At 48.8% G+C, this 19,145-nt stretch overlaps 9 protein-coding genes across 9 annotated transcripts; 5 read left to right on the plus strand and 4 right to left on the minus strand.

Annotated features, from left to right (window-relative positions):
* Nucleotides 1-447: 447 nt before the first annotated feature.
* MGYG_07528 (squalene synthetase) lies at nt 448-2,083 on the minus strand (the record flags this gene model as incomplete). The annotated part of the gene is made up of 4 exons (XM_003170236.1): nt 448-555; nt 616-798; nt 872-1,931; nt 2,019-2,083. The coding sequence occupies 4 exons, from the start codon at nt 2,081-2,083 to the stop codon at nt 448-450; spliced, it is 1,416 nt and encodes a 471-aa protein (XP_003170284.1).
* Nucleotides 2,084-2,344: 261 nt separating this feature from the next.
* On the plus strand, nt 2,345-2,722 carry MGYG_09159 (hypothetical protein; the record flags this gene model as incomplete). Its single annotated transcript, XM_003170237.1, has 1 exon — nt 2,345-2,722. The coding sequence occupies one exon, from the start codon at nt 2,345-2,347 to the stop codon at nt 2,720-2,722; it is 378 nt and encodes a 125-aa protein (XP_003170285.1).
* A 294-nt stretch (nt 2,723-3,016) lies between these two features.
* On the plus strand, nt 3,017-4,547 carry MGYG_07529 (dihydroorotase; the record flags this gene model as incomplete). Its single annotated transcript, XM_003170238.1, has 5 exons — nt 3,017-3,204; nt 3,350-3,530; nt 3,651-3,908; nt 3,998-4,139; nt 4,205-4,547. The coding sequence occupies exons 1-5, from the start codon at nt 3,070-3,072 to the stop codon at nt 4,545-4,547; spliced, it is 1,059 nt and encodes a 352-aa protein (XP_003170286.1). The 5' UTR covers nt 3,017-3,069.
* A 928-nt stretch (nt 4,548-5,475) lies between these two features.
* MGYG_07530 (hypothetical protein) lies at nt 5,476-7,182 on the plus strand (the record flags this gene model as incomplete). The annotated part of the gene is made up of 5 exons (XM_003170239.1): nt 5,476-5,581; nt 5,650-5,693; nt 5,780-5,873; nt 5,933-6,981; nt 7,039-7,182. 5 exons carry the CDS (start codon nt 5,476-5,478, stop codon nt 7,180-7,182), a joined length of 1,437 nt encoding a protein of 478 aa, XP_003170287.1.
* An 876-nt stretch (nt 7,183-8,058) lies between these two features.
* MGYG_07531 (hypothetical protein) lies at nt 8,059-9,945 on the minus strand (the record flags this gene model as incomplete). The annotated part of the gene is made up of 1 exon (XM_003170240.1): nt 8,059-9,945. The coding sequence occupies one exon, from the start codon at nt 9,943-9,945 to the stop codon at nt 8,059-8,061; it is 1,887 nt and encodes a 628-aa protein (XP_003170288.1).
* Nucleotides 9,946-10,435: 490 nt separating this feature from the next.
* MGYG_07532 (DNA polymerase kappa) lies at nt 10,436-12,323 on the minus strand (the record flags this gene model as incomplete). Its single annotated transcript, XM_003170241.1, has 2 exons — nt 10,436-12,094; nt 12,168-12,323. The coding sequence occupies 2 exons, from the start codon at nt 12,321-12,323 to the stop codon at nt 10,436-10,438; spliced, it is 1,815 nt and encodes a 604-aa protein (XP_003170289.1).
* A 395-nt stretch (nt 12,324-12,718) lies between these two features.
* MGYG_07533 (DNA damage response protein RcaA) lies at nt 12,719-15,096 on the plus strand (the record flags this gene model as incomplete). The annotated part of the gene is made up of 6 exons (XM_003170242.1): nt 12,719-12,755; nt 12,833-12,895; nt 12,962-13,041; nt 13,103-13,257; nt 13,317-14,325; nt 14,377-15,096. 6 exons carry the CDS (start codon nt 12,719-12,721, stop codon nt 15,094-15,096), a joined length of 2,064 nt encoding a protein of 687 aa, XP_003170290.1.
* Nucleotides 15,097-15,687: 591 nt separating this feature from the next.
* On the plus strand, nt 15,688-16,489 carry MGYG_07534 (hypothetical protein; the record flags this gene model as incomplete). Its single annotated transcript, XM_003170243.1, has 2 exons — nt 15,688-16,132; nt 16,188-16,489. 2 exons carry the CDS (start codon nt 15,688-15,690, stop codon nt 16,487-16,489), a joined length of 747 nt encoding a protein of 248 aa, XP_003170291.1.
* A 207-nt stretch (nt 16,490-16,696) lies between these two features.
* On the minus strand, nt 16,697-18,682 carry MGYG_07535 (hypothetical protein; the record flags this gene model as incomplete). The annotated part of the gene is made up of 2 exons (XM_003170244.1): nt 16,697-18,121; nt 18,179-18,682. The coding sequence occupies 2 exons, from the start codon at nt 18,680-18,682 to the stop codon at nt 16,697-16,699; spliced, it is 1,929 nt and encodes a 642-aa protein (XP_003170292.1).
* Nucleotides 18,683-19,145: the final 463 nt, after the last annotated feature.

The raw sequence follows: 19,145 nt of genomic DNA on the forward strand, positions 1-19,145 counted from the left end.
TTCACTATCTAGGCGGTTAAGGAGTGTAACCAGATTTTCAATAGACGCCTGCCATTGTCTCGAAGTAAATCGGTCGACAGAAATCCAGTACATCGGGTAGTTTGCCGCAATCCCTAGGGGACGCAGGTCAAAGCCATCAATCTAAGCACATCTTCGGCACAACAGCAACCATTGAGAGGATTGTGTTGTAATTTGACATCCGTGCTGGCAGGTAGGTAGGCAGGTAGAAAGAATGGGAAGTAGAAAAGTAGGGAGGGGGAAAGGGACCCTCACTGGAGTATTACATTATTAGTATAGACGTCAAAAGATGGTTTGTTATCATACAGTAGAATGGATTCGTAGATGCAAAGTAGAAGGTCAAGCAACGGGTGCCACATAAAAAGAGGCCGAAGAAGAAGGTCGTCGTAAATGCGTAAGAAGAATGAAGTACCTAGTGGTTAGTTAACCTTAGAGCTCACCACCGTGGGTTTGGGCGGAACCCGGTGTAAGTCGTCCCTTTTTGAACTCTTCGAGTGCGAGGTCGAATCTGGCGCCGAATAGCCAAGCAACAAAGAACTAGAAACGAGTTTTAGTGACGGGACCTTGGTGCAGGGAGAATGAAAGTAGTTGACGTACCATTGTGACTGTGACGAAAACCAGGACGCCGAAGATGGTGAGCATGATATACATGGTGTCTCTCCTTGCTTCGGCGTCGGCTTCGTCCTGCGTCAGCTGCTCGGGGGATTTCTCATTGGTTAATCGTCGAGCAGCTGCCTCCGGTGACTGGGATGGGAAGATGCGCTCTACGACCTTCTCAACCTGTGATAAAAGTATGCAGTTTAGTATATATGTTCAGGTATTCAAAAAGAAGTAAACAGGGAGAAAAACTAACATGTCCACAAGCCATGCTGATCTTGAGGAAGTTTGGATCCTTGGAGGTGTTCTTCTGGTGGATGGCACGGGCATAGCGACGGAACACGTCACAGGCAACCCGTACGTTCTGAGTAGAATCTATCATAAGCCGACAGGCCGTGCCCTTGGTTATCTTGATGTTGCGTTCAAACATGGATCCGTTCCGGAAGCAGAGCTCCAGAGTCGAGATGGCCATGGTCTGAGGGATGCAGCAGAAGTTGAACACACTCTGCTCCTTCAGCGCGGAGAGATAGTATATACAGTCCTCTACGTGCGAGAGGGCATTGAGGATCATGTCAGAGTTACAGTTGAGAGCCTGCTGGCGGAACTCGGGCTTGAAGAGATCACTAAACTCCTTGACGTGTCTGGACCAGATCTCTCGCGGCCAGAAACGACGCTTGTCATCGTGGTCTTCGCGCACGTCACGGATGATGTTCGTCTTCTGCAGGAATCGGCCCATGGATATGAACAGATCCGGACGCTCCAGCAGCTCTGGTCGCGCAAAGCCGGCCTCGACGAATAAGCGGGTGAGGCCCTCGCCCACCAGGCCGGCCACATAGTAGCAGTAGAGATCATAGTCTTCAACAGTCTTGACTATCTCATCGTCCTCTTCACCGCGTCTGATATAGTCAGCCATGCCGTTGCCCATCTTGTCGGTTATATCCTTGATGATAACCTTGTAGGCTGGCTTTATCTTCTTGAACTCTGTGATGACATTGTGGAACTGAACCAGCAGCTCCCGGTCCTTCTCCTCCGGACGGTTCCCCGTGAAGGTCCAGCCATCCTCTTCAAGAATGTCTTTGAAACCGCGCAGTATGGGCTCCTTGGTTTCAAGAGGTATCGATGTGTCGTCCTCAACCGTGTCCAGGCCACGAAGGATGAGATAAAACAGACACACAGGCATCAGAAGCTCTGGATGGAGTTCCATGATGACAGCAGAGAAACTTCTGCTGGTAAGCTTGAGGAAATGGTAGCATTTCTTCTCTGTCTCTGTCTCCTTGGAGAGGTCCCTTGTATGTACGGGTTCGTGGTACGTAGTCCTTTTGTGTTTGTGATTTGCGGGTCAGCAAAGTGCTCTGCAATGCAGCAACCTCACACAAGGCAATTGCGCGCGGGTCAGTACACACCATTGGATGATTGCCCGGAGCTGCTGAGGGTGGCAGAGGTAGTAGATGATCTCTGCTGCCTTCATCGCGGCGGCTTACGGAGGAGGAGCTTCTGTGTGGCGAGTGAAGAAGATGGAGTACGCAAAGAAGGGAGAAAAGGAAGCTCGAGCACCAGCTCAAAACAGGCCCGGCGGACAGCCAATTACAAATATGCAGGCTCCGACAAGGATATAATGCAGCAGAGGGAGATACACAGGGGAGAAGAAGGGAGAAGTCGGTGTGAAGCGGTGAAGTAGGAGCTGGGGAGGTTGATGATGCTGGTTGTGGTTGTTGATGATGTTTGGTTTATGCAAGACGAGAAGAAAAAAGCGAGAAGAAAAAAAGGAGAAGGAAAAAAAGCGGCAGGAAAAGTAAAGTTTGCCCCTTTGTGGGAAGAGCTTAGTCAGCAGTCTCTTCCCGCCATCAAGCAAAAAGACAAACACGGCAAGAAGAAGAAGAGGAAGAGAAAGAAGCTGAAGTCAAGGAGGACAAAAGGTGATGGACGGGAGAAGACGGCGTCTGGAGGTGATGGGCAGAGGGATAGCTGCAGCGCAGCGCCCTTTTGCTGGTTTATTTATAGGGCCGGAAGTAAGCAAACCAGCCCTACTCCGTACACTCTAGTTACACTCTGCCGGCAGCCAGCTCTCAGTATCTACCGTCTCAATGGCATCCTCAGGCATAAATAGCACTCTCGCTGCCCTCTCCCAGCCATCCTCACCTCTTATCCTCTTCAATGGTCTCTCAAGAGCTCTTTTTATGCTGAAATAACACGATATCAAACATCTGCTTGCCTGCTGCCTGCTTCTACTTCTGCTTCACGTGACGAATTTTTTCCGACAAACTTCTCCGTCTAAGGAAAAAAACATCCCACTTTCTGGGCTTGTCCAGGATCGCAGAAGGATAGGCGGGCTTTCTTTTCTTCTTTTTTTGTTTTATTTTATTTTTATTGTAAAGCTTACAGACAGGTGTTGCAGACGAGTGCAGATACCAGCCCCAAAAAGAAGGGAAGAGGTTCATTTGGTTCTACCTAAAGATGCGGTTGAGGACTCTGCCCCGTCTAGAGCTGCCGGCAGCGGCAGACATGCATGTCCACCTTCGCCAGGAGGCCATGATGCAGTTAGTTACACCCTACATTCGAAAGGGAGGGGTGGATACTGTCTTTGTGATGGTATGCATGAAACCAATTCTTATACTGTAGCCTCTGTTGCTCTCTCTTTCTATCATCTATCCTTTGCCCGCAGACTTTGAGATACATTGATTGGTACCCTCATTTGAATGCCTGGTTGCAAAAGTTCTGACATGTTCAATCATAGCCAAACCTTCAGCCACCGGTCACAACGGTTGCCCAGGCAGTAGAGTACAAGTCCAAACTGCAGGAGATCGAACCCGATGTCCGCTACCTCATGTCTTTGTACCTGCATGACTCCATTACTCCGGAGGTCATCAAGGAGGCCGCGGCTGCCGGTATCACTGGCGTCAAGGTCTACCCGCAGGGTAAGTAAAAAAAATACCATTAAGAAAACTCAACAAGCCGATTAGCTAGCTGCTTGACTGGACTTACCCACCCACTCATACATGCCCGTTTAGCTCCCTTTTGCTAATTTAATTGTCCAGGAGTGACTACCAATTCTGCTTCTGGTGTTACTAGCCTGGATGACTTCTATCCAGTGTTTGAGGCCATGCAGGAGCATGATATGGTTCTCAATTTGCATGGTGAAGTGCCAGATGTTGACGTGATGAACGCAGAGGAGGCTTTCTTGCCAACCTTGAAACGCATCCATGAGAGTTTCCCCAAACTAAGGATAGTGCTTGAACACTGTACCACTTCTGCTGCCGTCGAGACCGTCCGTTCCTGCGGACCAAGCGTTGCTGGTACGCATATACATACCACTCCAACCATGCCCCATAACCAAGGTCGATCGTGTAACAAGTAGGCACTGACGTCGATGTATTGATAATAGCTACCATCACGGCACATCATCTATACCTCACGGTAGATGATACCGTTGATCCCCTGGCTTTCTGTAAGCCTATTGCCAAGACTCCCGCAGACCGTGACGCTCTCATAAGGGCCATCTGCAGTGGTGATTCAAAGTTCTTCCTGTAGGTTTCTATAACCAATTCTCAAATTCCACAATGAAGAGCCAACCTAACAGGCTATCCTACAGAGGCACCGATAGCGCCCCGCATCAGAAAGCGGCCAAGGACCAGCCAAAGCCAGCAGCTGGTGTTTTCACCCAGCCGTACGCAACACAGTATGTCCTCCTTGCGTTAGAGGATGCTACTGAGCGTGGCATCATACAGGAGTCTGCCGTCACCCAGGAGCGACTGGAGGGATTCCTCAGCCGGTCCGGCAGACAGTTCTACAAGCTGCCTGAGCCTGAGCCAGGTAAGATCATTCTCGAGAGAAAAGGGGAGACCATAGAAAAATCGATAAAGAACGAGGACGGTAGCGTTGAAGTTGCCTTGTCAAGAGGTGGAGCTGAGATCTTTTCCTTGCGATGGGCGTAAAAAGGGGGCTGCCCTATCCCATTTTATTATACCAAAGTCATACACACATCCATACATCTCGCGAGAAGACTAGTTAGATTGTTCACAGTTTATGAGCCCAAGGGAAATCAGCTATGGTCCACCATTACCCGGTAATACTTTCGTTACTATCGGCTGGTGGGAAGGGGTTTAATAGACTTGACCCTTTAGATATTACTTCAGGGGCCCCTTTTTTTCGACGTCTCAAGCGAGTGATATGGAGGATATCTCGCATCCGAGGGGCTCTTTCTCTTATTACTATTCTTCTTCTTTCTGGTTTCAATATTTCAGCCTTGCTTATCAACTCCGTCTTTGGAATCTACAAGAAATCCCGTCGCTCTGACAGTTGACAGTCGAACAGTTGATGTTCCTCCGTACGTACGGGCCGGGGGCTGTGATGCCCCGCGCCACAGCAGCAGACACACGGAAGCACGGAAGTAGAACAGCGGCTGTGCAGCTTCTCGTCCCTTAGCAGTTGGCCCATCCCTATATGCTATAGTTAGCTGTAGCTGTTAATCAAGAGGAGCCTCCTCGTCGTCATCCGTGGCTTGTGCCTGCTGTTGGCCTGAAGTTCATCTTGAGGTTGTCAAAGGTTAAAAATCAGCTGTGAAGAAAAACCTTATTTCAGATGCTCTGCGATGACGATCAAATATTTAACTAACGAACTAATGAAAAAGAAGCGATCAAGCTTGCTCTTCATCTCTTCTTATTTCACCTCTGCGATATACACCCAGCACAGCATCCACGATATAGAGCGCATCTCAGCGGATAGACTACCGACATTTGGCGCCGTTGATACCGATATATAGCTGTCTTCGCTCCGAACTCCGATTTATCTAGCTGGTGCCTTGTTCAGCTTGTCTCTGCCCCTCATAGCCTGCTAGGGACCTGACATCGCCGGTCCGCGAAGATGGTGGTAGACACTACATACTACGATGCCCTGGGGGTGCCTCCCACGGCTACTCTGCTCGAGATCAAGAAGGCGTACAGAAAACTAGCTATCACAACTCATCCAGGTTAGTACTGGCTTCCCCCTGTCCTCGGTTTGAAGCATTGTGGTTCACTGCTAACCCCGCCGGCATAGACAAGAACCCCGACGACGAGACAGCACACAGCAGATTCCAGGCTGTAATTCACCCTCACCTATCGTACAAGCTAGAAGGATACCCTATTATAATTGGTATAATTACTGACTATTTTTGGGGCGTTGACAGATCGGAGAAGCTTACCAAGTATTGAGTGATGAGACTCTACGGAAACAATATGACAAGTTTGGAAAGGATAAGGCTGTTCCGGGCGGTGGATTCGGTAGGCATCAGTCGAGGTTTACGCTTGGATATAGAAAGACTAACGAAGAGTACCTACAGAGGACCCCGCGGAGCTGTTTGGCATGATATTCGGCGGTGAAGCGTTCGTTGATTGGATAGGCGAGATATCACTGATGAAGGACCTCACCAAGACTATGGACATAACCATGCAACAGATGGAAGAAGACGAGGAGCTCGCAAAAGAAGCAGACGCCAAACTCAACGTGAAGGACCCAGCCAAGCCTGAATCTGGTGAAACAACTACTACGGCTCCTGCTCCGGGTGTTACCGTTGCTGATGAGAATGAAGCTAAGAAGGATGAAACTGCTGGAACTGCTGGAGCCGCTCAGGAAGCTTCCGGTACTAGCACCCCCCGACGGAATTGGGGACAGCAGGCAATCATGGATAAATCCGAGGAAGAGGCTAGAATGCAAGCCGAGGGCTTATCACCAGAGGAGAAAGAGCTGCGGAAAAAGGAGAAGAAGAAGGGTCTTTCCAAGGAACAGCGGGAACAGCTGGCTGCATTCGAGCTAGAGCGAAAGAAGCAGCGTGAAGAACGAGTCAACACCCTTGCACGCAAACTGGTTGATCGACTTAGCGTCTGGACCGAGACCGACAAGGGGCCTGACGTCACCACCGCTTTCCAAGAGAAGATCAGACTTGAAGTCGAGAACTTGAAGATGGAGTCCTTTGGCTTGGAAATCCTACACGCTATTGGAAGCACATATAACTCCAAGGGAACATCCTTCCTCAAGTCACAGAAGTTCCTCGGCATATCAGGCTTCTTCTCAAGACTAAAGGATAAGGGTAACCTGGCTAGGGAAACATGGACTACCATCTCGACTGCACTGGATGCCCAGATGACCATGGAGGAGATGGCCAAGCTCGAAGAAAAGGGTGGTGAGGACTGGACTGACGAGAAGAAGGCCGAGTATGAGAAGAAAGTCACTGGAAAGATCCTCGCCGCTGCCTGGAGAGGAAGCAAGTTCGAGATTCAGAGCGTCTTGCGTGAAGTCTGCGACCAAATATTGAACGACAAGGCTATTCGTCTGGAGAAGAGGGTAGAGCGTGCCCAGGCCCTGGTTATTATTGGAAAATACTTCCAGCAGGTATGTTTAATCGCTGTTCTATCGTTGTGCTCTAGGGTATGGCTAACTATGGTTCAGGCTGAACGCGATCCCAACGAAGAGGGAGAATACATGGCCTTTGAAGAGCTGATGGCCGACAGCATGGCGAAGAAAGACGATAAGAAGAAATCAGCATCAGCAGCAAAACAGTCTACAGCGAACCCCAGCAGCTCTGAGAAATAATCACCAACAAAACTTACTACCACTGATGATCTTCATTAATGTTTCTAGAAAGCAAATAATCCGCCATTGCTTGCTTGCTTGCTAATTGTTTTGATTGTTTTGTTCGGCACTTTTGTTTCTAGCCCCTGACGAGGTTCTTGCTCCTCAGTTGATATTCCCCTCTCCTACATGCTCGTAAATAGATAATGTGTTCATTTTTTTCTCTATTGAACTTCCTACTCTTTTTCTTCTTTCGGAAAGAAAATATGATCTGACGTTGTATGTAAATGGATTTTCAAATTGGTAGCCGATTTATCAGCTCAAGGATAGCTTTGCATTAATGGAAAATCTTGTACATACTGGTACAGGTAAAGCCAGCACATGGCTTGTCATCGGATGAAGAAATGCCGGGTTGATAAAACCGTCAGGGGAGTCAGGTACAAATAAGGGGGTATCATTGAATGTACAGTTGGAAGCGTTCCTGGTCAGCAGCAACGCATAGGAAAATGAATGGGAAGTAATTGTTACCCTTCCGGCCTCTGCTGTGGAGGAAGAAGCCGCATATTCCAAAAAGAATATATGCAAAAGATGTCGTGGGCAATGTAATGTAATGTCAGATATGAAAGGGAGTAAGTAGTAGAGAAGGCCGAGATTGAGGATATCGTTGTATGTGTGAAATGAGCCAGTCCACCAACGCCGGACGCTTTGAAAGAAGAACCCCCCATCACCATAAACCAGGAAAGACTATGAGTATTCTAAAAATAAAAAGGAGTAAACGCTCTGATATATGGGAAATGCAATAAACAAGTCATGTAATATATACATCTAGTACACATGACAAATGAAAAACTGAGGACTGGACTTGAAGCTGATCATGAACCAAGATGGCAAGTGGTGTTATGTCTCTCCGATGGGTGATGGCGAACGGCTTGTATCTCTATCGGGTATAGATGGAGGTGATTCAAGGGCCCCATGTTCTTCGAACGACGGTATATCCGAACAAGATATATCCATCGAGGGACTCAGGAGGCCTCGGGTATTTTTAAAATAGTCGCCATCAAAGTCATCAGGGCCAAGAACTCGACCGCCGACCTCGACGTCGCTCACATGGACACTGTATTCCAGTGCCTTCTTGGCTTCTGATATAAGGTTTTCTGTCCACCCAAGACAACGTTTGATGCTCTGATTCATCTTCTGACTATCAATAAGCAACTGTTGATGTCTTTTTAGATCGAGAAGTAGTCGGCTTTCATCTTTAGCTCGGTGTTTCTCATCATGCTCTGCGGCATGGCCGGAACTCATGTTGTCCTCCTCCGAACTTGAAGGGTCGATCTCGTCATCTGTTAGCTCATCAGCTGAGTAGCCAGGTGACGTACGGAAATGTGAATAGCTATCCGTGTCGTCTCCGTCTGCTTCACTAAGTATCGAGAGACCACCTCCTGAAACAGACCGGCGAGTGGATGTCATGGATAACCGGCCGGAGCGGCTCAGACGGCGAAATCGACGGAGTTCAGCATTTTGCTTTCGCATTTCTCGCTCTAGAGCACGGTTTATGGCTAGTAGAGACGAGTTGCTGATCTCGAGGTCCAAAACTTTTCGTTCTCGTCTGGCATTGGCAGCTAGCTCATTCATCCTCTGAAGCTCGTTACCGTTACCGTCATCTTTGGACGGGCTCGGAGCTCGTGGGAGAAGATGCTGCGATATATCCTCTGAGGAATGTGATGGATTATGTGAAACTCTAGGGCTTTGGTCGATAGAATCATCGGCTGGTTGGGGTGCGCTATCCTGTGTGAGTGCAGGACGGTGTATTAGAGGGCTAGCCAAAAACGAATGCTTTCGGCCCACAGTGTGGGTTGAGTCGCAGCTGGTAGATTTCATATGGCCGAACCTGACGGAGTTCCCGGGTGTCTGGTCATTACGGCCGGTGTTATTGGGTATCTGAGGAAACGCCTTTTCTTGTGCCGGCACGAGTTTTGGGCTGAATATGTGTTGTTCGGTTGCATTGCCTGTAAACTGTTTAAGCTGTGGCCCTGACGGGGAGGTTTCTTGAAGCCGAGGAGAGACGAATAACTCTGGAGATTTTATAGGGGTTGACTGTGCCAGTACCGGCTTCTTTACAGGAGGCTGTTGTTTATAGGAGGGTTCAGCAGAGTCTGTAGGGTCTTCGGTTCGACCATCTGCGTAGATAAATGACTTTGGGGCAAGGTGTAGAGTCGATTGAGGTTGAGGTTTCGATTCTGTGTCGTACGCGGAGGATGTCGGTGAGCGGGCATCGTCTGCATGGAAGAACATCGGAGTCCCGACAGAGCTACCGCATGATGATGCTGGCCGGTTGTTTGGCAAGTAGCCGAAAGGTTCATTGCTCATGCTCTTTGCTCTCGAGACTCTGAGGTTCAAACTGGTGTGTTGCTCATGGGGCGTGGGCGATACCTCGTTAGGGTTGCTCCGTGAGCTCCTTTGGCTGGCCAGACGGGGAGCCAGATGGCCCGGAGGAGGGGTAGTTGCAGCCGGAGATGGATTTCCATCCTTTCTAGCCTTTCTCTGACTAGATCTTGGTGTTATATTCGCGTTATTGATGGCCGACGGCTTGGGGGTCGAGACGTCAGGGGTGCGGTTGTTATTCGGGCTCGGGGAGTCAAAATGGGCGAGCTTTCGAGGTAGATGGGAATTGAAGCCGGCAAGCTTTGGCGTCAACGGAGTCTTAGTATTTCTATAAGCAGAGCCGACCTGTGGGACAAACGGTTTGCCTGCCATGCTGTTGTTTTGTTTATCTGATAGAGACATTGTGATCAACGGGGGGATAAACAAAGCGTGAGCGTTGGGCATATCGTAGGGCAAAACGGGGCGATATTCATAGTGGCCACACCCAAGAGAAGAGGGAGATATCTCAGCCGAGCGCTCCAGTTGGTCCTTCAAATGGTCAGTCACCGACAAGGCGGCTCCTCGACGGCGTTGGCGGTCGTTCTCGTTGTCGTTGTTGTTGTCGTTGCTTGCGGTCAGACGCCCTTTTTCTCGCGGGCCAAAGAAATCTCGTTGTTGTTTTTTCGTCATAAAGCCATAACGCGGACTAAACGGATCTAGCGTCGAGGCCCACCCAAATATATTCTGCATCATCGTTTTTATGGTTACAGGAGTCAGTGTTATTTACTTGTCGGTCAGTATCAGAATATATTAATTATGTCAGGACTGCCTGGTGGACTGATCTGTCGTTCTTATTGTTTATTTACTTATTCTGGGGCCACGGCGGGGCACAGCTAGTTGGGCAAATTAGGTACTAGTTGAAAAACAGCCGTTTGCGAGAGCCTGGCTCAGCGGCAGCTTTCCTCTTGTTTGGCGGAATGGACGGGCTGTCCTCAGAGCCCAGCGTCCCCTGGACGGCCTCCTTGATGGTCTCCCTTGAAAGGCAGTAGTCCATATGCTGGTTGAACTGTGCATGGTCGGGGGGCTGCGGGATAGAACATATTGGACAGGGCCATTTGTCCAGCTTGGCCGTCTTTTGCTCATCGTCCACAGCTTGGTGTGTTTTGTGACTTGACTCTAGCTCCTGGCTGAGGTTTTCCAGGCTTTCCATGTCCTCCATCCGCTCTTGGGAGGCTGCAGCTTCGAATTCCTCCTCTGTCGATGATATGGCTTCGTTGCTAACCTCTGATCTAGAGGTTGCTGACTGTCCTGCATCGCCCCTGTTAAAGAAGTTAAACGTCCCCTTTTTGGTACTGACTAGGCTTGTACAGCGAAGGCCCATCAGACGAATTTTCATCTGCGGCCGCTCCTTGTATAATTTGGTCAGTAATGGTAGAGAGTACTTGTAAAGGTCGTCAGCCAGCAGTAGAGGCTTGGGAGCCACGGTCTGTCGGGATAACAATTCAAATGTATGAAGCTTCACTTTCAACACAAGGGTGCGACCTTTTGTCTCTGCGGCGCGTAAGTCTTTCTCAAGTGCAGATGCCGTCCACTTCAGTTTCTCTTGGAGTTGGTGAAAATCACCCAAATCTGCGAAAGTGTGCTCTGTCCCGACACTTTTCCTTGGGAATGTGCCTGCTGGTTGGATTTGTGTTCTTCCAAGACCCAAATAACACTGCATCAAGAAACAGAACGCCTTTTGGCCGAAGAGTTGACTCAGCATACCACGAAACTGATAGATGTCACCGCACGTCGTTATCCCAATTGCACCAAGTTCACGCTCGAATACTCGACCGACACCATTGACCTTGCGAACTGGAATCTTGGTCATGAAATCCATGATCGCAGCTCGCTCGCTCGGGACGTGGAATTGACCGTTGGGCTTATTCCAATTCGACGTTATCTTCGCAATTTTGGCATTGGCTGCAATTCCGGCTGAGACTGTTACTCCTGTTTGGGCGAAAACTTCATCACGTAACTGCTGTACAGCATCCTGGGGGTCAACGTTGTTGGCCGCACAGTATTGGGTGATGTTAAGATACGCCTCATCAACACTAGCACTCTCAAATTCCGGGTCATAGTTCGCCAGAATTGCTCTGATCTCTCGCGCTTTTGCAGTATACTTTTCGTAATTCTGGGGTATGCAGATCAACTCGGGGCACAGCTTTTTGGCCACAAAGCTGGCCATGCCACTTCGACATCCAAATTTCCTAGCATGGTAGTTGCAAGTCGTTAGGACTCCTTTACCAACGGCCATTGGCACATCCCGTAACTCGGGTCTGTCTAGTTCTTCAACGGCTGCAAAGAAGGCATCGCAGTCAATGTGCACGATAGACTGTGACAAATCGCGGCGGAGTTCAAGATCCGCGATGTATTCATCGGCCAGTCGGGTGCTGTGGGATAGATCTTGTTTCTCTATTATTTCCTTGTGCGCCAATATCTTCTGGATCTTTTCTGTCAATACTTGATCCCGGGCTCTTTCGTGGTTGAAGAATTTCGACCCCTTCGAGGCGTTGTATATGATCTCCGATACCTAACGCAGAATAATAAGGATGCATTAAATACTCCGAAACACAGATATTGATTCGATGATATGTTATACATACTTTCTGCTGATCTACTTTATCCTGGCCTGCCTTGGTCAAAGACGGTCCAAGAAGTTGATACTTCAGGGTATCATCATGCTCAATGCCTTCTGTAGCCTGATCCTCACCATCCGCCTGCTCACCCGCTTTGGTTTTCGGCTCCGAGTTTGTGGACATCTTTCCATGGCTGTAGTTAACTTTGGCCACTTCAAAGACATTATTCCAAATTCGTACCGCCCATGGCGCACTATGTACGCCGTTTTCCAACTCTTTTGAACCAAAGAACAAGAGAAGGAGAAAGTGACGGAGGAACGGAGAGATGTCTCTTTTTAAAGTTCAGCCTCAGGTCCCGAATGGTTATTAATCAATTTCGGCTTATATAACTAATGGAACAACTTTAATCCTTAATTAGCACGTGATATCGCGTTCGTCACGCGTTTTCTGATAGATCGAAATGCAGAAGCTGGAAATTGGTAGATAAGAAGCCGTTTGGCCGTTGAGATTTGCTTCGAGATCTTCTCGATAGGATTATATATCGATGATTTTCACTCGCCTTCCACAGGACAAAAGCCATGTGGATACTGTCCTCTGACGGAGATTTCTTACAAGGTTCGATTGCCGCCACTTGAGATGGTTCTTCGAACTTCATACCTGCAACGAGGCTGACCTATGATGGCTACTAATAGGAAAACGGATATGGCTGAAACCGGGTAAAAAATACTTATTTGGACGAGTTCAACAGGATGGTAGTAAGTTCTTTTTATTTCTAAACCTCATTCCATCTCTGCTGTGCTAACATACTATGTTCATGCTAGTCACACATACAATCGACAATCGGACGATATCACGGAAGCACCTTATAATTGAAGTCGGAAAAGTGAAACCGGGAGACGGGGTTTGTTTTGGAGTCGACAAACAATACTCCTGCTCAAAGCTAACTTCCGTTTCGGTTTCAGTCACATATACATACAAAGTCGAAACTGATTATCAGCGACCCAGGCTCTAGATGGGGAACCACTCTCGATGGAACACTTATAACTGGAGAGAGCAAAGAACTCGGCAGCAGGGATGAGTATAAACTATCTCTTGGGCGGTATCCATCCGTTCTCCGGTATGTGGTGGCCTCAGTCATCGAAATGGTTAAAGAAACCACTTCTAACTGGACTGCAGAGTAAAGTGGTGTCCCATTGTCTTGAGTTTTTCGTTTCCAACAAAGCAGCTAAAGGCGAAAGATCCGCTTGCGCATGCTCGATCGCAGCTGGAGGAACTAGATATTAAGACGGTTATTCCATACGTCTTTGGGAAGACGACCCATGTCGTTCAAAGCAAACGGAACACTGCCAAGGGTCTCCAAGCTCTCATTAACGGACGCTATCTAGTACAAGACTCGTTTATCGAGCGTATAAGATATGCTGCATCCCCGAAAGATGTAGAACGTGAGGAATCCCTTTCTCCACTGGAGGAGGATTTTGATAGTGCATGGCCCGACCCTACTGAAGACCTCCCTCCCCGCGGTACTGAGCGTATTGAACTACCTGATAGCGCATACGCACCAAATCCCGATCGAATTAACGTCTTTGAGGGCTATACCTTTGTATTTTGTGACAAGAAGCGGTTTGAAGACTTGCAGGGCCCCATATCGAATGGGCATGGAAAAGCATTGCTCTATGATGTCGAACCGGGAACGACAAAGGCTGAGGATGTTGTGAATTTCTTAAATAAAGCTGCGGGTGTTAAGGGGCTCGCCTGCGAGCAAGATGGTACCGGAGGTGTAATGTTCATGCAGTTCTCCAAAAAGGGCCATGAAGATTGGTCCCTTGCACTTGAGAATAAAGTGGCCCAGTTGACAGGGCAACAAGCTGTGGAAGCCAGTGATTTCTTAGACGCAATTCTAAGGAATAATGCATCACAGCTATATCGGAGATGTGAGAAGCCGTCCGACCAACAATCTACCCCTCCTGCCACGGTTCCAAATACAGATCCGGATCAAAGTCAAGTGGTGTCATCTGGTCCAAGCTCTAATGTCCTTGTTGAGGATAGCCAAAAGGACGCTCGAACGCTTAAACGAAATAAGTCGAAGGCCTACGTCCCAAAGTTCAAGGATTTTGATGATGGCTTCGATATGGATTCAATACCCGTTTACCAACTCGAAGAAGGGGAAGGAGAAAGAGATGCACCGGTAAGTTTTGCTTCTAGTAAACTTGTTGGCGACATACTTACGTTTGGCCAGGATGTTGTTCCAGACTCGTTACATGAAAGGGCCCCTTCTAATGTTACATCTGAAGGGGAGGGGGATGACACGGTAATGGACTTATTACCAGGAACTGCTGCCATGAAGCAACGAGGAATCAAAAGACCGCTGGAGACAAAACAGGCAGCACCTCCACCGCAAAGGGTTAAAAAGCCGAAGCTCGACCTGAAAGAAGCTGCCCGTCAGCGGCGTGAGGAAGTGGATGAAGCTGCTACAGCTCGTCGACAAGAGGATGCGATTTCGTTCCAGGCAATAGTTGAGGGTATGGACCTTGTACAGATTCAGAAACTCATCTCTGTGGAGGAAATGGAAGTCAAACCCAGGCAGTCGCATCGCAACACTCCTACTGACGAGAGCCGATGGGATGAGAGGTGGAATGGCCGCCAGAACTTCAAGAAATTCCGAAGGAAAGGCAACCCTGATGCGGTTCACCGTCGACGAGCAATTATTGTTCCACTGGAGGAAGCTAAGAAGAAAGACTTTGGAATTGGAGACGATTATTGGGCGGCAAGCTCTACACCTCCTGAGCGCCAGAGGAGTCCGTCTTTATCGAACAACGTAGAATCAACCGCCACTTCTCAAGAGGTTCCCCAACCTGCAGCCCCCGTGGCACGCTCAAAGCCCCAGAAGAGGTCAAGGGACGATGAGGAGAGTGACGATGGCCTTCGGTTCCGATTCAGAAGGAAACGCCAACGATGAAAAGCGTCATCTCCAATTCCTCTGCAGAAGTCGAATGCCTGTCTTCTAAAAAGCTCTCAATCGCAAACCAGCCCCTGATTTGAACTTCACTCCGAGGCCCAATGGCCGCTATGGCTGGAGTGAGAACAACGGCCTCGGAATGCCTGATCCCAGCAATTCCGATGAGTCAACTGGGCAGCAATTGGTATACGCAGCCTCTCGAATACCGCATTCGCAATACCGCATACCTATCTGCATTTTGGCCAACCCCTAACCCAAAGACCGGCAAAATAGAAGAGCAAAGTGGTTTGTTCTGGTGAACCCTCATCAGTAGAGTCCTCTCTTTCTGGCCCGATTGAGCCGACTTGTGTAGACTAGTTGCTGCAGTTACCTAAGTTAGCCGGTGGATCTCGTATTGCCTTTGCATCTCGGCATCAAATACCGATGAATCATAAGATGACCTCATTCCGTCAATTATACCGAGCGCTCTCCATATAAAAGAAGCCCAACCTAGAGTCATCTATCATGTTCTTATATAAAAACTTAGCTGCCTTATACCTGTGAGCTAGCAACACGAAGAACACAGAGGAACCGCAGCAAGATACCTTGACCATGCCTCTCTCCGTCCACCCCGCAACTGCCGAGGACATTTCTCGAATCCTTGACATTCAATCGGCTGCACTCCGGATGAGTGGCTTTTTCCGTGCTTGCGGCGAAATCAGCAACCCGGACGGTTTCCAGGACCATGATAAAAAATATCCTGAGCCAATACGACGAGAACTTCAGACAAAGCGGTTCATATACCTCATGAAAAGTGACCCGGGATTCCACCTCATTAAATGTGTTGACGATGAGACCGGTGAGATACTGGCCTTTGCAAAGTGGAATGTCTATGTTGGCGGTCCCGAGTCGCTGGAGAGATGGAGAGAGCAAATGAAGACAGGCGAGGATATGTTTGTCCCCGAGGGAGCAAATGTTGAGGGGTATAGATACTGCATGGGTAAGCTGTTCGACAATCGAAAGCTGTATTTTGGCGAAGAAGGGAAGGAGAATTGTGGTATGTGTTCCTCGTCGTGCAATGTCTACCGGCCATACATCTAACATGTCCCTAGTTCTTACATTACTGGCTACTGACCCTGCACATGAACGACGGGGTGCTGGCACCTTGCTGGTGAACTGGGGCTGTGGTTTGGCCGATAAACATGGTGCAGAGGCGTACCTGGAGGCATCGCTGCGGGGATACCCTGTCTATGAACGACGTGGGTTCGAGGCTATTCCTACAACTGAGAAACAGTCGGCGAAGCTACATTTTGATGCTAGCAAGTATACGGGTAGAGGCCTAGGGGAGGGAGGCAAGGGTGATTGGGCAAGGCTCACAATTATGGTGCGCAAGCCCAAGCCCATGAAGGGATGAATATTCGAAGGCCGGGAAAGAGAGTCAAACTTATAAACACTTATATAAATTAGGTTAATTTCCTCCGATACACAATTTTTACTTGAATATATCACAACATTCCAAGATATAAGGGTATAAAACGTGAGCAAGGCCAACACCATACTGCCTGGTTAAACCCACCAACGCCGTTTTGACGATTGAAGTGCAACTACGTGTCCATGAAATTTAACCAGCTTGGTAAATGGCTGGACCAGCAACAACATGTGAATCGATAAGACTCAAGTTGAAAGGGGTCAAGAACAAATCCTCATCCGTAATTGCAATGAAAACTGTTCCATTCACTGCTGGATCTCCTGCAAAAGTTGCAAAGTCTGGCTGCACAGTCATACCAGTGAACATATTGCCAGCGGAGTTGATGCCATTTGAAGAACCTCCTCCATCACCGCCTGGCGAGCCAGTGCTGTTGTTAGAAGAGCCACCGTTACTGGTAGGCTTCGCCGTGGCCATTGTGTTTGTACCGGTTGACGAACTACTGCCGGTACTTCCGGTAGGCTGGGGTCCACCCGAGGAACTTGTGGTATTGCTGATGCCAGAACCACCCCCTTTACCACCATTATCACCATTTTTCGTCACCTCCAGCGGAGTATACGTGACGTTCAACTGAGTGATCCAGGCCACAAATGCAGGCCCCTTTGCCTGGGTGTTGGTGATGTAGCTATTATTCGGACCGACGGGCCGGCCGGCTGATTCCCATTGAAGGAGTATCTTGCGGCCTGGCTCACTGAGGGGTCTAGTCCAGTTGGATGTGATCCCAGGCTTGCAATCTATGTTAAGGCCACCACTGCTGCCACCTCCGCTTGCACTTCCACCGGTCCCGGATGGCTTAGCTCCACCACTAGAGGTAGATTTGGCGCTTCCGCCGCCGCCGGTGGTGTTAGTGGCAATATTCTCGTCCCTACGGTCATAGCGGCCACAAGGAACCTTTTCAGTCCCGCTAGAGCTAGTATCACTACTAGACGGAAAGCTCAAGCACGACTTGTCTGATAAGTTAGTAGTAGAGTTTACTACTCCGAGTCCACCTCCCATAGTTTCATTTTTGCCTGATCCATCCGTTCTAGCTGCGTTTGGCCCATCAATAATTTGCATAGCAGGAAAGTTTCTCCATACAAGCCTCGCATCATCGGGGCATGAGCTGATAAACGGCGCTAATAAGCTCCATCCCCATGACTGAGGAATGCCGGCCTCGAACCATACAGGCATGGGCTGCAAGGCCTCGAACTGGCGGAATATCATGTGTTGGCGTGCAGTAGTCGCAACAAGCTGAAGGACTAACATTGCAGTTTCACGAGAGTCTAGGTGTGGGAGGAAGTTGTACACTGTAGACTCCGCGACGGCAACTACCTTTTGACTGAAGTCAAGGAACTCGTAGGCCGTTTTGAAGGGGAAGTTATGAATGCATGGTCCAGGAGCCGATTCACCGAGAATATTACTGAGGAGCGTGACATGGCCTTGAGATTGATTTGCCATGAGAGAAATTGAATTGTAATCCGACTGGGTCAGACCCATGGCTTGGAAGTCCTTAAGTTTGAACTGGGAAGCGCCGGTTTGGAAGAGATCGTATATCATCCATTCCAAGTGCAGAGCTAGGGCCTAGATAGGGCGTCAGCCTTGCATAATTCACCGCTGAACAAGACAAAGGAAACGTACAATTGATTGATAGTCGTAATCGCTTCGCACGTTATAAACCGGTGCGGTCCCGTTAGTCCCTAACCCACCAGCAGGAAAGTATGGCGCAGGCTGTGCACCATGCATTTCACCATCAGATGGATAGCTCGTCGCGCTTGTTGGCGCAGGCTGACCAGAAAGTGCAGTTCCAAGAACGGTAGAAGCCGTAAGGGCTCCGGTAACACTTGCAGAGCCACTAAAGGGTCCATGGCTTTCGAAGGAAGCGCTATGCACTGGCGGAGTAGCGGGGACCACGATGTCACTCGCATAGGTGAGCGATGGGCCTCCAATGCTGCCAATGCTGCCAGTTTCGCTTTCACTGGCGCCTCCTCCGCCTCCATTGGAAGGACTGGAGCTAGGCTTGGAGCTGGAACTCGCGGGACGGCTGCTGGAACTCTGCTGCGTACTTTCCACCGAAGTGGATTGCGAAATAACCAGAGGGAGGAAAAAGAGGGATAGAAGCCTCGAGAATGCATTTATCTTCATTGTAACGGTCTTAGAAGAATCAATTGATATATATGAATGTGTTTTGGGTATCAGACTACCTTTCTTGTGTTAAAGGATGAACGATAGGGGTGACGAAGAGGGGCAAGTGGAAGATGAAGGGAATAATCCTTCATCTGGTATTATGATTTAACCATGAGACGGGAAATGACACAGCAGCACCACGCCATGACGCAATACTATGACTGCTATATGATGGAAGGGAATAGAAAGCAGGAAATGGCTGTGATTAGTGGGATGGCCCGACACGAAGAGCTATATCAGTAAAAGCGCCAATGAGCTAGCTCAATTGGATGGGAAATATTTGCCATCAAGAAGTTTGCATTGAAATGCGCTGAAGGATGGCAAATTGTCCTTGATCAAAATATTGTCAATATTGCCTCTTTGGGCCGCGAAAGGAGCTGATATGTTAGGTAATCAAAGAACTAAAAAATAGTAGGGTATC

The sequence above is a fragment of the Nannizzia gypsea genome, genomic scaffold, assembly GCF_000150975.2.
Source record: "Nannizzia gypsea CBS 118893 supercont1.7 genomic scaffold, whole genome shotgun sequence".
Lineage (NCBI taxonomy): Eukaryota > Fungi > Ascomycota > Eurotiomycetes > Onygenales > Arthrodermataceae > Nannizzia > Nannizzia gypsea.